This window comes from Papio anubis, chromosome 9 (genome assembly GCF_008728515.1).
Source record: "Papio anubis isolate 15944 chromosome 9, Panubis1.0, whole genome shotgun sequence".
Lineage (NCBI taxonomy): Eukaryota > Metazoa > Chordata > Mammalia > Primates > Cercopithecidae > Papio > Papio anubis.
Genome location: NC_044984.1, coordinates 118,897,403 through 118,910,529, shown reverse-complemented (window position 1 = coordinate 118,910,529; position 13,127 = coordinate 118,897,403). Strand labels below are relative to the sequence as shown.

The following is a 13,127-nucleotide window of genomic DNA, read 5'->3' as shown; positions in this document are numbered from 1 at the left end:
GACCTTGAACGCCACGCCTGTCTTCTGGTGCTGCCGGAGAGCAGGTGAGTGTGGCAGTGGATGAAGGAGGATCCAGGCAGGCCCTTGGGTGCCTGCATGTCCTCATGGGACCACAGGAACGACTTGGGAACGCACGTGCGGAGGAGCCGCCTGCCCCGTGGCTGATCTTGTTTTTCCTTTCTTGTTTTCTCACAGGTGCCAGCGACGGGGTGGCCCGTGAGCTGATGACGAGGACTGGCTTTTAATCCTTGGTGGCGATTAAGAGAAAGCTTATCGGGGCCTGGGAGCCACCCCGACCCCCACCACCATGTCGGGATCCACACAGCCTGTGGCACAGACGTGGAGGGCCACTGAACCCCGCTACCCGCCCCACAGCCTTTCCTACCCAGTGCAGATCGCCCGGACGCACACGGTAAGGGGGTGCACGTATGTGTGCCTGGGGCTACCTTTGAGACTCTTTTTCCATTCCACTGAGTCTTCACCCCTTCCTTTCTCCTGGGAGCCAGGCTCGCATGGCTCTGAGCCTCCCAGGGCAGAGGGGAGGCCTCCACAGAGACTCCTGGTGTCTGAAGCCTTTTCTAGAACATCTGGTAAAATCTCTTTGCTCCCATTTTAAAGCTGGGAAGATGGAGGCTGGGGCCAGGCTGAGCTGGGGCTCTGCCCTCTCTTGACTGGCAGTGGGATTGGCACGTGAATGTGGAGCTCCTGCTGTGTTCACTGTCCTGCAGCCCAGCCTCACCTCTGCTCCCCTGCTGCCGCAGGATTGGGTAGGATTGGGTAGGATTGGGGTGACTTCTGGGGGGCAAGGGGGCCTAATAGGTCACAGCTCCCCTTCCTTGCTGTCCTCCCGTCCCGTGTGTATTCGCCTTGGTGAGGCTTGAGGCTCTGAGATGAGGAGGCCCCGCACAGGTTGCGTTTCTGCCTCCCTGACACGAGGGTCCAGGGTGCTGGCTGTGTCTTTGGGGAGCCCGCCCCGTGGCCGGGGCAGATGGCCTGTCCTGGAAGCAGGTGGGCCTCGGTGCCTGCCCACGTGTGTGCCCTGGTCGGGTCTCCTAAGCCGCACCCCACCCCGCCTCACCTCCCAGCGGGGGCCCCATTTCCTGCCTCTTCTCTCACTGCATGGTGTGGCTAGGACAATGGGCCTTGGTTGGCATTTACGAGGTACCTGCTATATACCATGTCTCTGGGTGTTTGCCAAGCGGCTTTCAGAGTTGTAGACCTCCCCCTTGTGACCTCCTGGCTGCTGAGTGATGGATGTGAGGCCTGGAGGTCACAGCTGGAGTGGAAGCTGACTCTGCCGGCCACTGTGGGGGTACATGTGTGCGTGTGTGTGCATGTGTCTGTCCTGCCTGTCTGGTGTGGTCCCCTCTTGTGAGAACCAGAAAGGAAGCTGTGTGGGAGGACTTTTCCATCAGTAAGCGAGAAGGTTTTGCATATGAGCTCACTGGCCCTGCCGGGGGGAGTCCCTGACACAGTGGCCTCCTGTAGGTTTGGGCCCCTGGGACGCTTTGCAGAGCCAGCTGTCGTCAGTGGGTGCATTGTGGATCCCTCTTAGGACGGCATTTCCCTGTGTAGAGTCATTACATTCTCCCCAGCGGCCCTGTGAAAGAGCAGCTCGCGCTGTCATCCCACTTTGCAGATGAGGAGACCGAGGCCCAAGAGGTTCAATCACAGGCCTCAGGTGCGATTGCAATTGCCCTAAGTGGGGAGGCTGCCACAGCATCGGGGCTCCAAGCCTCTGTGTCCCCCCACTCCCCCATGCCTTTATTTATTGAGCACCTACTGTGTGCCCAGGGCTAAGGAATAGACTCCCGGTAGGAAACGATTTCATATTTTGTCATCATGGTCTTTATCTGTCACCACCACCAACAAAAAGAAGAGCTCTTGTTAGCTGAGCACCTACTACAGGTCAAATGTTCAAAGCCCCGAGTGTATATGGTTGTGTGCCTTCCCCCGATCACCCCAGAGTGGTACGACTATCATGCTCTGTGTTTTGTCAATGGGAAAACATTTCACAGGGTAGGAAACCGGACGAGTTGCGTAACCTTTCTGAACTTCAGTTTTGTCACCGATAAAGCGGGGGTACTCAGAGTACCTGTCTCCTAGATTCTCATGAGGGGTAAAGGGGATATGTTGAATGTTCTTAAGATGGCGCCTGGCTCAGGGCCAGCCCGCTCTGTCCGTTTGCCACTGCCATTCCTTGGTCTTGTTGCTGTTCCTGCTGCTGCCCAGAGGGGAACCTGCCTGCCCCGATGGGAGGGGCACTGGCAGGGCCACTGGCTTCTGGTTTCTTGTCCTGTCCTGTGGAGGTTCCCACTCTCCTCCACCACCCCCACCCTGCTCCTAGCCTTGGGGAGTCCTCAGGCTGCTGTAGCCTCTGCCCTCCCACTTCTCCTGCCCTTTGCCCCAACTGGGCCCTTGGGGTCACTGGCTGAGCCTAGACACCTCCCATTCTTCTCCTGCTGGGCTGTCAGTGACGCAGGGTATGGGTGGACAGGGCCAAGCGCTCACCACCCCCTCCAGGCAAGAGGCCAGGGAGTGAGCGGGGCCCAGCCTGGCAGCCACAGGTGAGAACATTCCTGTCCTTGTGTGGGGACAGCAGGGCCCACCTGTGTGTGCTCCTCCCTGGGGGAGCCGCCCCTCATCGGACCCTCCTGCCTCATGGTAGGGCTGCCCATCCAGGGAACCCTGCTTGTCTCTTGAAGGGCAGGAGGAAGGGTTCTGGGCACTCTCAGAAGGGCCCTGCTACCCTGGGCATATTGCAGCGTGGAGCCACTTTCTTGCTGCGGGTTGGAGGTGAGCTGGGGGCTGTGATCTGGAGGCTCCTCCCTGGCAGCCCCTCAGCCCCCAAACCCTTCCTGTCCTTTTAACGGGCGAGACCCACTTCAAAAGATACCACCCTCTTCCCGAGCTCCTCATCAAGCCACAGAAAGACAGACCCCCGGGGAAGGGGACGGTCAGTGGCGGGAACCTGGCTGTCCTGGTTCCTTGTATAGTAGCTGAGGCCATTGTGCTGGGATCCACGAGATGCCTCAGTGACCCTCCCAGATTCAGGTCACCCCCACACATACCCCCGACAGGCCTGCCTCCTGGGACAGCCCCTCCTGTCCGGAGCATCCTCTTCCTGGCGCTTTGGGCACGGGGCTGCTTTGATGGCAGGTCTTCCCTGGAGCCTGTGAGACCTCAGTGTGGCTTCGAATCCCTCTCCGTGTCCAGCTTGCTGAGTGGCATTGGCCTGCTCACAGCCATGTGGAACGGCCTCAGTTTCCCCACCTGCAGTACCGGTGTCCTGGTGGGTCTGAGCATCGGTGGCAATGTCTGTGTGCAGCAAGCACGGGGTAGTCATCTCTTTCCTCCTGGAAGGGTGGCAGGAGACCCAAGCAGGGCCTCTTCCCCCTGGGGAACCACAGGACCCTGGATGCCGAGCCAGCGGTGGAATGGTGCGGGCCGTGTAAGCCGCTGCCTCTGCCCGTGCTCTGCCCTGGCGTCATCTGCGGGCTGCTGGTGAGTGATTCCCAGCGCAAATGGGAGGCTTCACTTAGAGGGGGCTTGCAGACAGAGGCCTGGACCCTGAGACCATGGAAAGCCCCCAGGTTCCCTGACTCAGCCTCAGCCATGCTCCAGGCTTCTATATGCATCATCCCTGCCCTCCCGCTTCCCACCTGCCGCATCCCTCCGTGCCCCGTTCTCTCCATCCTCAGGGCTCCAGCTTCTCAGCTTCTTTCCGTGACAGTTAGCAGGACCCTATGTCTCTCCGTGAGGGTCCTCGGGAAGCTAGGGTCTCCAGGGTTGAGGGTCCAGTAACAAAACGCTCACAGCTTTTGTTTTCCCGGAGATCAATGCATCCTCCTCTCCTGGCCTCCTTTCAGGCTTTCTGTGGCCCAATTCCACTCTGCCTTCTTCAGGTCCTCTGGGACCCTGAACGCTCCTGAGCTCCTCCAGACCTTGGGCTAAACGAATGCAGTTAAAGGCAGGGACACAGAGTCTGAATGCCACCGTGACCCTTTTCTGCTGTGTGGCCTTGGGCAAGTTACTTAACCTCTCTATGCCGCAGTATTGAAGACTGGTTCATAGCACCGGTTCTGGAGCCACGTCCTGCCCTAGTGATGTCCTAGCTGTGAAACCGGGGGCAAGTGGCCTTACCGTCCCGTGCCTCAGTTTCCCCATCAGTTGAGCAAGGATGGTTTTAAGATTGTGAAAATCCAGTTAGTTGATAGGTACAGAGCCCCTCGCACAGGGTCTGGACAGAGTAAGCAGACATTTGATATAATCAATAATGTAATGATGACGATGCTATTCTTACAACATCGCCTTTAGTAGCCTTTTCTGTCTTGCCCCAAGGGTACACTCTGGGCTTTGCCCCTAGGGCAGGGGTGAGCACACCTTCTCTGTAAATATTTCAGGCTTTGCAGGCCATGCAGCTGCCCTTCTCGGCCAGTACGGTGTGAAAGCAGCTCAGCCAGGGCGTAAGGGAGTGGGCGTGGCCTGCGCCTGTGACACTGGACACTGCTGGCCAGGTCTGCCTTGGCCTTGCGCCCTAGTGTGCTGACTCTTGGCCTAGATTAGCGCTTATCAGACTCCTATAGGAAGGACTGGTCTGTTTCGTTTCCAGTTTGTCACAAATCGATACGGGGTCCCATTGCACAGATGCAGGCCCGGTCCGGCAGGGTCAGAGTTGGTTGTGCCCTCGGATGCCAGGGTTGCGCCGACCCCAGGGTCTGCATGCTGTCATGTTCTGTGCCCACCTTGTTGCGGTCGGCAATGTTGCAGACCTTTGGTGGAGTAGTACTGCCCTGGGCCAAGGCTCCCAGACCCTGGAGACTGCCTGGGCCAGGCTGGGACAGGTGGGCACGTGGGGGTCACTGGGAGAGGCTAGACTGCGGAAGGCTTTGCAGTGTCCTGAGTGCCCTGGGGGGTCCTCCATTAGCTTCATGGCCCCTCTTGCAGCTCAGTTCCTGCTGCTTGGTGATGGCTTTTAAGAGGCTGTGGAGGGATGATTTGGCCCTCAAAAGAGAGGCTGGTGGGAGCTCCCATGCTGGGGGAGATTGATTGATTGATTGATTGATTGATTCATTCATTCATTAGTTCATTCATTCATTGAGAGCTCCCATGCTGGGACATCCATCCATCCATCCATCCATCCATCCATCCATCCATCCATCCATCCAGCAAATACTTATCGGGTGTCTTGGGCCCATCCTCTTCCAGGCCCTTGCAGTGCAGCTGTGAACAGAACAAGTAAGCATCGCTGTCTCAGGGAGCTGACCTCCTCGTGGGGAATGGCAAGTTGGGAAGGAGACGAGGGGAAGGGCTGAGGTTGGGGGAGCCCACATTTAAGTAGAGGGTTGGGGAGGAGCCTCACTGAGAAGCTGCTTTTGGAGCTGAACCTGGAGGACACGGGAGAGGGCCAGGCATGTGGGAATCTGGCTGAGGAATGTTCCAGGTAGCAGGAACAGCATGTGCAAAAGTCCTGAGTTGGGAGCTCTCTTGACTGCAGCCGCCATCATTCCGGGAGAGACCCATGAATGCAGCCAGGGTCTAGGAACGGGCTGAGTTCTTCCTTTGCTTTCCCATGAATTCAGGGTCTAGGAACGGGCTGAGTTCTTCCTTTGCTTTCCCATGAATTCAGGGTCTAGGAACGGGCTGAGTTCTTCCTTTGCTTTCAGTGTGCAGTCCCAGGCATTCCCTTGACATCTTCTGGAGTAAGGAGCCCTATCCAGGAGCCAGAGAGGGGCACTCCTTTCCCGCAAAGGAACTTCTCCCAGCCCATGCTCAAACATTTCCCGCGAATCTAGCCCCTTTCTCCTCTTTGCCCCCAGCCACTCCTCCCCACCCTTGGGACCCAGCCAAGAAGGCACCAGCTGGGATTCCCTCCTGGGTGAACAGCTATTTCTGGTGGCCTCTCACCTTCCCCAGGAGTTTTAAGGGTGTAATTTATTGGGGGCCCTGATTTCCAGCTTCAGAGGTGCCATGGTCAGGGAGAAGCCCTCTGAGGCCAGGGGGCATCACCTGAACGGATTTTCCTGCCTCCCTTTCTGAGCAACTGGGTCAGTCTCCCTCTCTCCAAGTCAGATTTGCTGCTGTCCTACCGGGACAGGTTAAGAGCCTGGGGACCGTTCCCTCTTGTCCCTCCTCAGAAAGCCAGCTCAGCCTTTGCCTTGCATCTCAGAACGTACCCCCTTCTTGCTGTGTGGCATGGACAAGCCACTTACCCTCTCTGTGCCTCTGTATTCTCATCTTTGTGTGGGGCTTCTTGTAATATCCACCTCACAGGGCTGCTGTAGGGATGAAATTAATATATTTCAAGCATTTAGCTGCAGGTGCACACAGGCAATTTATTACTGTGGGGTATTATTGTTGTTTTTATGATTAATGTTGTCACGCGGGGAGCTCTCCTGCTCGGAGACATGGTGAGGTGGTTTCCAGCCTGGGTGTATTCCAGCTCATGGGACCCCTGGGGCCCCACCTCAGGTCAGTTTCTCTGGTGGGGCGTCCCCGATTCTTGCCTTCCCCTAGAACCTCCAGGCACTCTTGTCGGGGGAGTCCCTGGGCTCAACCCTGGTGACCTGCTTCAAGCCTCATGGTGGGGGCCAGTGTGGACTGAGTGTCTCCCAGGGTTTAGGGTCCAGTAACAAAATGCCCACAGATCTCGGGCAGAAATGGCCCCCAAGATGCTCCTGGGAGGATCTACTAAATTGGGAAACTAAGGCCAAAGGGTTCATGCAGAGGCCTCCCCAGCCCCCGCTTTGGGCCTCCTCCACCATGGTTGGCTGCTGTAAGCACTCTCTGGCCGAGGCCCTCTTCCGAGGGACTGGACCATCTGCCCTGCCTCTCTGCCCACTTGGCCTTGGTACGGGAGAGCTGGGCGGAGAGGATCCTCCTGGCAGACTGCGAGGCCTGCTGCTTTCTTCTCACACCTCTGTGTGTGTGGCAAGGTCTTGGCTTGGCAGCTGCGTCATCGTCAGCCCAGTGGCCTCCTCCACTCCCTCCCTCCAGCCCCGTCTTCTCCCTTCTCCTCCCACTGAGAGCACCCGGAGTCTTGTGCTAGACACTGCGGGATGCAGGAGGAGGCTCGTGCCTTTTCTGCCTTCTGGAGGCTGCTCTCAGCCTTGGGGGAATCCCTCAGAGAGGTGAAGAAGATGAGTGTAGGAGGTGCCGGCCTCCTTTAATCTGGGCTGGGCACCCATTTCAAAGAGGAGAAACTGAGGCCCAGAGGGTTCGAATAACAGGGCCAAAGACATACCTTCTGTTGGAGGCCTTGCAGCTTTTGGTGTCTGCATTGGACTGTCCAGGGAGGTCCTTTCCCCAACGTTTCCAGCTTCTGAGGCTGCCAGGGTCCCCGTGGATTCCACTTGCTCATCCTTCCTGGCCTCTGGGCTTCTGGGCTCTTATGTGCTGATTTTGTTGGGTCTGCAACAGATACGTTATCAACACATCTACCTGGCATTGTGTCTGATTCTCTTTGCAAAAATAACTGCCTTGTTGAAAAAGCCAGACAACAAAAGAATGACTAGATTTTTATGGAAAATCGGGAAAATTAAAGAAAGGTGCCGAGAAGAAATGAAGTCACCTGCAATCCCACTCTCTGAAGCCTCACCTGTGTCAGACATCACTAACTGATTACCGCAAACAGCATAACTGAGTGTTCCAGGCAGGCAGAACTAATCTATTGGGATTGGTGCATAAGTGAAGCCTGCCTTGTTTAGTTTGAGAGACTTGTTACTGTCTTTTTTTTTTTAAACACAGTTTAATGTTTCTCAAATCTGGGTGTACTTGGCAATCGGTATACATTTAATTTGTTGATATTGAGTTTTCTCCCCTATGATAATGGATAATGTGTTAAAGAAAAAAGTATTTGGACACTTGTTAAGCAGGAAGACTATACAGGACAATTGTGCTGTCAGTGTCCAGACTGTCACAATAAGGGAGAGAGACCGGGCTCAGCTCCAAATACGGCCAAGACAGCTGGGGCCTCATAGCCTAGCCGCAGGGCGGAGGGAGGGGTCAGTGGATGGAAAATTACTAAGAGGAGCGCTTGAGGGTGGGGGGTTCCTCTAGACTGACTTACCAGGATTCCTGCAGCTGGGCAGAGCCCCGCAAGGCCAAGGCCAAGGTTGAGGCCCTGTGGAGAGAGGATGGGTTAGAGGAGCTTGACTCTGGTGTGGGCAAGGAGAGTCTTTGTCAAATGGACGGCGGTGTGTTATTAAAGGAGGAGGGTTTGCCTGAGGCTTACCCTTCTGGCTGTGATACGAGCCTTACCTGCGGGAGTTTCTCTTTTACAGGGCAGGCTTGGGGTCAGGGGGCGCTTCGTTCTGAAACCTGGTCTTTGGGCCTCGCTGGCCATCGGCTGTTTGTCGCCGTCACTCACCACCATCCATCCTTCTCCTGGCGAGTGAGGCCCGAGCCTCGTTCCCTCACATGGGCATCACTTACCCACCCTGCCAAGAGCTGGGCATCTAGGTTGGGCCTTTTCCCAGTTGTTGCTGCAAATGCGTTTCTGTTTTTACAAATAATGCTGCCCCATATGCACCTTCAGTCCTGTCTTCCCAGGCCTGCATTTCCAAGCTGCAGCTCCTCAGGCCAGAGGGACCCATTGCCTGGCAGGGGTAGGATGGGGTGGGAGGGTAGAAAAGTGAAGACAGCTTCCTCTACTCTCTCCTCCTGCAATCAGCGCCAACGTGGCTGGCAGACAGACACCGTGGTCAGGATGGTTCCAGGCCTGTACTAGCCTGTGGCCTCAGACAGCCCCATCAGCCCTCCTAGACTTGACGGTCTCACCTGGAAGGTGGGCGTGATCGTGAGACTGTGGGAGGCTGTGTGGGAAGGACGCAGCCCTGGGCCGTTCAGCCATCTGTGTTCCTTCTTCTCCTTGGCGTTCGGCCCCAGGGGTAGCCTCTGGCCAGACGGTCCCTGAAGTTCCCTGCAGGACTTGGGCTTATCTGCCTAGGGCAGGAGCGAGCCTAAGCAGGGAGTCCACGGCCTTGCCTGCTGTGCCCCACCATGCCCGTGCCCGCCTGCGCTCACCGCTCCTCTGTCCCCTCCTGCAGGACGTCGGGCTCCTGGAGTACCAGCACCACTCCCGCGACTATGCCTCCCACCTGTCGCCTGGCTCCATCATCCAGCCGCAGCGGCGGAGACCCTCCCTGCTGTCCGAGTTCCAGCCCGGGAATGAACGGTGAGGAGAGTTGCTGCCTCCTTGTCCCTTCTCTGGAGCCCCTTCTCAGATGGAGAAGCAGAGGCCCATGGTGGAGCAGGAGCACCCAGGGTCCTGTGAAATGAGGGGGTGTCGGGCCGTGTGTTCACCCTTGACCAGGTGTGGCTGTGACTCGGGGTGAGGATGAGGACGAGCAGGGAAGAGCCACATGGCCCTCAGACTTCCAGCGTGGAACTTCAGTGGGCTCTGTGGGTTTGGGCAGCAGTGGGGACCTCCAAGCTGGGCTGCAGCTGGGCTGGGCTGCTGTGGGAAGATTCGAGTCCACACCTGGTGCCCCTGGGGCCCCTGCCCTCCCCTCCCATTCCTCCTTCTTCTCCAGCTGGCAGAGGACGCCCCCTGGTGTGTGCCTGTGCCGGGCCAGCCTTACTTTCCTTGATCCAGGTGGGAGGGGAATGAACAGGTGAGGTGGGGGCGTGGGAGGGAGGTGGGGCGGGGAGCTGGGGGGACTACAGCAAGGGGAGGGCCAGGGCTGGGCCGGAGCCAGCTCTCCATACATTTATTTGGGATCGTTAGGCCATGTTCTTTCTCCCACCATCTCCAGGAGCTTCTGCTAGAGACGGCGGAAGTGTGGGGAATTGTGCCTGTTTCTCAGATGGAGAAGCTGAGGCTGCGAGTTTGAGGATGGGCTCTTGTTTACTCAGCCAGGACTAGAAGTCGAGGCACCAGGCCCCCGCCCTTCATGGTACCATGGAGGTGTCCCAGGGCCCCAGAGCAGGCGGGGCTGGTGAAGTCAAGTGGGCGCAGGTGTCTGGAGGAGGAGGGGAGGCGGAGGCAGTGTGCCTTCTGTGCCTGGATTGGTTTCCTGGGGCTGCCATCACAGCGTGCCACAAACTGGGTAGCTTCAAGCCACATAAGTGCATACCCGTGATCTGAAGTCAGGGCGTCCGCAGGGCCGCGCCCCCTCGCAAGCCTTGAGGGGAGGACGCTTTTCTGTCTCCTCCAGCTTCTGGGGGCTACAGGCATTCCTTGTCTGTGGCTGCGTCACTTCAATCTCTGCCTCTGCCTCTGCCTCTGCCTCACGTGGCCATTTCCTTGTCTGTCTCTGTGTTCTCTTGTCGTGTTACAACGACCCCAGTCATCCTAATCCAGGATGGCCTCCTGTTAGCTTAATTCCATCTACAATGACTCTAGGTCCAAAGAAGGTCTTATTTTGAGGTTCCAGTGGCCATGGATTTTGGGAGGACATTATTCGAGCCACTGCAGTGCTGCTGTCATGTTTAAGTGAAAACACCATGCGCTTCCTGCCAAGCACCGTGTAATGGTGAAGCCCTAGGTTCTGGGCCTTGAAGAGGGGGATGTCTTGGGGCCCAGCTTTGGAGGGACAAGGACTTAAGGGAGGTGAGCCTAGAGGGGTGGTTACCTTGCCCCACTGGGTGGGGCCAGCAACATGGCCCCAGCCTATGCTGCAGTGGGCAGAGTTTAGTCAATCTACAGCACTGATTGAACGCCTACTGTGCGCCAGTACCTGGGGACAGCCATGAACAAGACCACCCTGCGTTCATTCTAGGGTGAGGGAGGTGGCCAGGAAACACCTGTGGCCACCGAGCACGTGGGGAGGGCAGTGGAGAGAGAGCGGACAGGCGGGTGTGGTGTGGTCTGGCCCGGGCCAGGAGGCGCCATCTGCACCAAGATGTGAAGGGGAGGGGAGCTCACATGAAGGGCCTGAGGTCTCAATGCTCCAGGCAGAGTCCAGCAGGTGCAAAGACCCTGGGGCAGGAGTGAAGTCGGAGGACAGCGAGGGCCAGGCCAGACAGGGCTTGTGCAGGAGGGGAACGGCTGTGGATTCCCTGCTCAGCCTCTGGGAAAAGCATTTCAGCAAGGGCCACATTCAGGCTGTTTCTGGTGGGTGATGGCTGGAGCCTGAGAGGTGGAGGCCAGGAGTCCCAGCTCTGAGGGGTGTGCTTAATTAGGCAAGGCCATGCCCTTTCTAGGCACACTGTGGAGGAGCATTCAGGAGAGCCAGTCGCTGGGGATGCTGGGCAGCTCCGGTCTGCACCGGGCTGCTGGGCTGAGTTGAGAAGGTGGTTAGGCCAGGTTCAGCAGCAAGAGTTCTGCAATTGGCCAGCGATGTCTGCCCTGCGTGGGTGAGAGGGAAATGGCATCACGGGTGCTGTTATCTGCGTTAGGCTCACAGTGTTTCCTGAATGAACTGTGTCTGTGAACCACCCGGCAATCTTGTTAAAATGCGGAGTCTGACTCGGTAGGCCTCAGGTAGTACTGGAGATTCTGCATTTGTAACCAGCCCCAGGTGGGGACGGTGGGCTGGTCCACGGACCGCCCCGAGTGGCAAGGGGGGGCAGTCACTCTGGGGCGTTCCAGTGCCACTGTAGCGCACTCCCTCCCTGTAAACGTCTTTGGTGAATGTGGACCTGAAGGAAGGCAGTGCTGCATTGGAGTCCTGCCCCGCGGTGGGACCGTGGGAGGTGGGCTCCTGTGAGCACCTTTCTCGCAGGATCATACAGAGCACGGCACGCAGTAGGTGCGTGGCGCAGAGGGCAGCCGGGGCCTCGGGAGTTCTCAGCCGCAATCTCCTGTGTGACGCCGATGCTTTAACTCCCGCAGGTCCCAGGAGCTCCACCTGCGGCCAGAGTCCCATTCGTACCTGCCCGAGCTGGGGAAGTCAGAGATGGAGTTCATTGAAAGCAAGCGCCCTCGGCTAGAGCTGCTGCCCGACCCCCTGCTGCGACCGTCACCCCTGCTGGCCGCTGGCCAGCCTGCGGGATCTGAAGACCTCACCAAGGTAAACCTGGGCCCCCAGCTGGGCGCTTGTCTGCCCCTTGAGGTTCTGCTGCTGGTTGGGTTAGGTGGGAGGTGGCGGGTAGGTGTGCAGGGAGGGGGCAGCTCGGGCAAAGGCTTGGAGGTGGGCCAAGCACTGAGTGCACGGAGCTGGGCGGCAGGAGGAGGGCAGGCGCCGGGTCTCTCTGGAGGTGCCAGAGTGTGGGAAGAAGTGGGGAAGGTTTCCAGGTGGGCGGAGCAGCAAGTGCAAAAGCTCTGGGGCAGGACCAGGCTTGTGGTCATGGGGCAGCTGGCATGAGGGAGGGGAAAGCTGGGAGGGGAGGGCCTGGGGTGCCGTGGAGCAGAGAGCTGCCATCTGGTGGGGGTGAGGATGGTCCTGTGGTCGGTGGTCAGCTTTCAGCACATTCTGAGAGCTTCCTCGAGGGCGGGTTGTTTGGTTCTGTGAGTGCTTGGAACAGAGGGCTTAGTGACCCCTGTCTTGAGCCCTGCACAGCAGGCAGCCCCCTGGGCCCCGAACCCAGGCCTGTGAGGCGGACAGCTCGGGGCTCTGCCAGGCGCCTGGGGCTCCTGGATTCTTAAGGGGCAGGGAGGTGAGACTCCAGAGTCCCCCGAAGTGACCTGGGACAGAGTTGGCTCAGCACTAAAGGGGTGGAGCTTGGTTAGGACATGGCCTGGACACCTAGAGCGACAAAGGCTCCTTCCACTGCCCAGTCCAGCCACTCCTTGGGGCACCATGTGGCACCGGGCTGGCTTGGGTTGAGTCTGCAGCCACCCAGGCCTGAGGGACGGTGGATGCAGTTTGGGCAGGAGGAGCTAGACAACTTTAGACTCATCTGCATCTCCATGGGGAGGCAGCCTGGCATTGCAGGTGGCCCCAGGCCTCACCTGGGCGCTCACCTATCCCAGGGCCCTCCGTCCATCTGCTCTCAGGTGACCCAGGTGTGATTTCCACCACCCCCACCTCCACAGCTGTGTAAACTTTGCACCTCTCTGAGCCCCGTTTCTTCCTCACTGATCTGGGACCTTGTGTGCAGGGTGTCACCTGGTCATCTGGGTAGAGGGCTCGGCTGTGGGCCCCATGCGTGGGGACTACTTGGCACCCATGAGCTGGCATGGGTGGTGGTCTGGCTGCAGGGCCAGGCCACTTGGGCCAGACTCGGCCTTCTCTTGGGGAGAG

General features: G+C 58.2%; 1 protein-coding gene across 32 annotated transcripts in view; it reads left to right on the top strand.

The window, feature by feature from the left end:
- Nucleotides 1–13,127, top strand: part of NCOR2 (nuclear receptor corepressor 2) — a 238,508-nt gene that overhangs the window by 73,073 nt on the left and 152,308 nt on the right. For 27 of the 32 annotated variants that reach the window (XM_031650908.1, XM_031650896.1, XM_031650907.1 and 24 more), the window contains 4 exons: nucleotides 196–412; nucleotides 9,048–9,175; nucleotides 9,534–9,614; nucleotides 11,777–11,954. In XM_031650908.1, the coding sequence (XP_031506768.1) occupies nucleotides 308–412; nucleotides 9,048–9,175; nucleotides 9,534–9,614; nucleotides 11,777–11,954 (492 nt within the window). In that variant the 5' untranslated portion in view covers nucleotides 196–307. The remainder of the gene's footprint in view (nucleotides 1–195; nucleotides 413–9,047; nucleotides 9,176–9,533; nucleotides 9,615–11,776; nucleotides 11,955–13,127) is intronic. The other 5 variants (XM_017946319.2, XM_017946312.2, XM_031650917.1 and 2 more) reach the window with 1 other exon arrangement.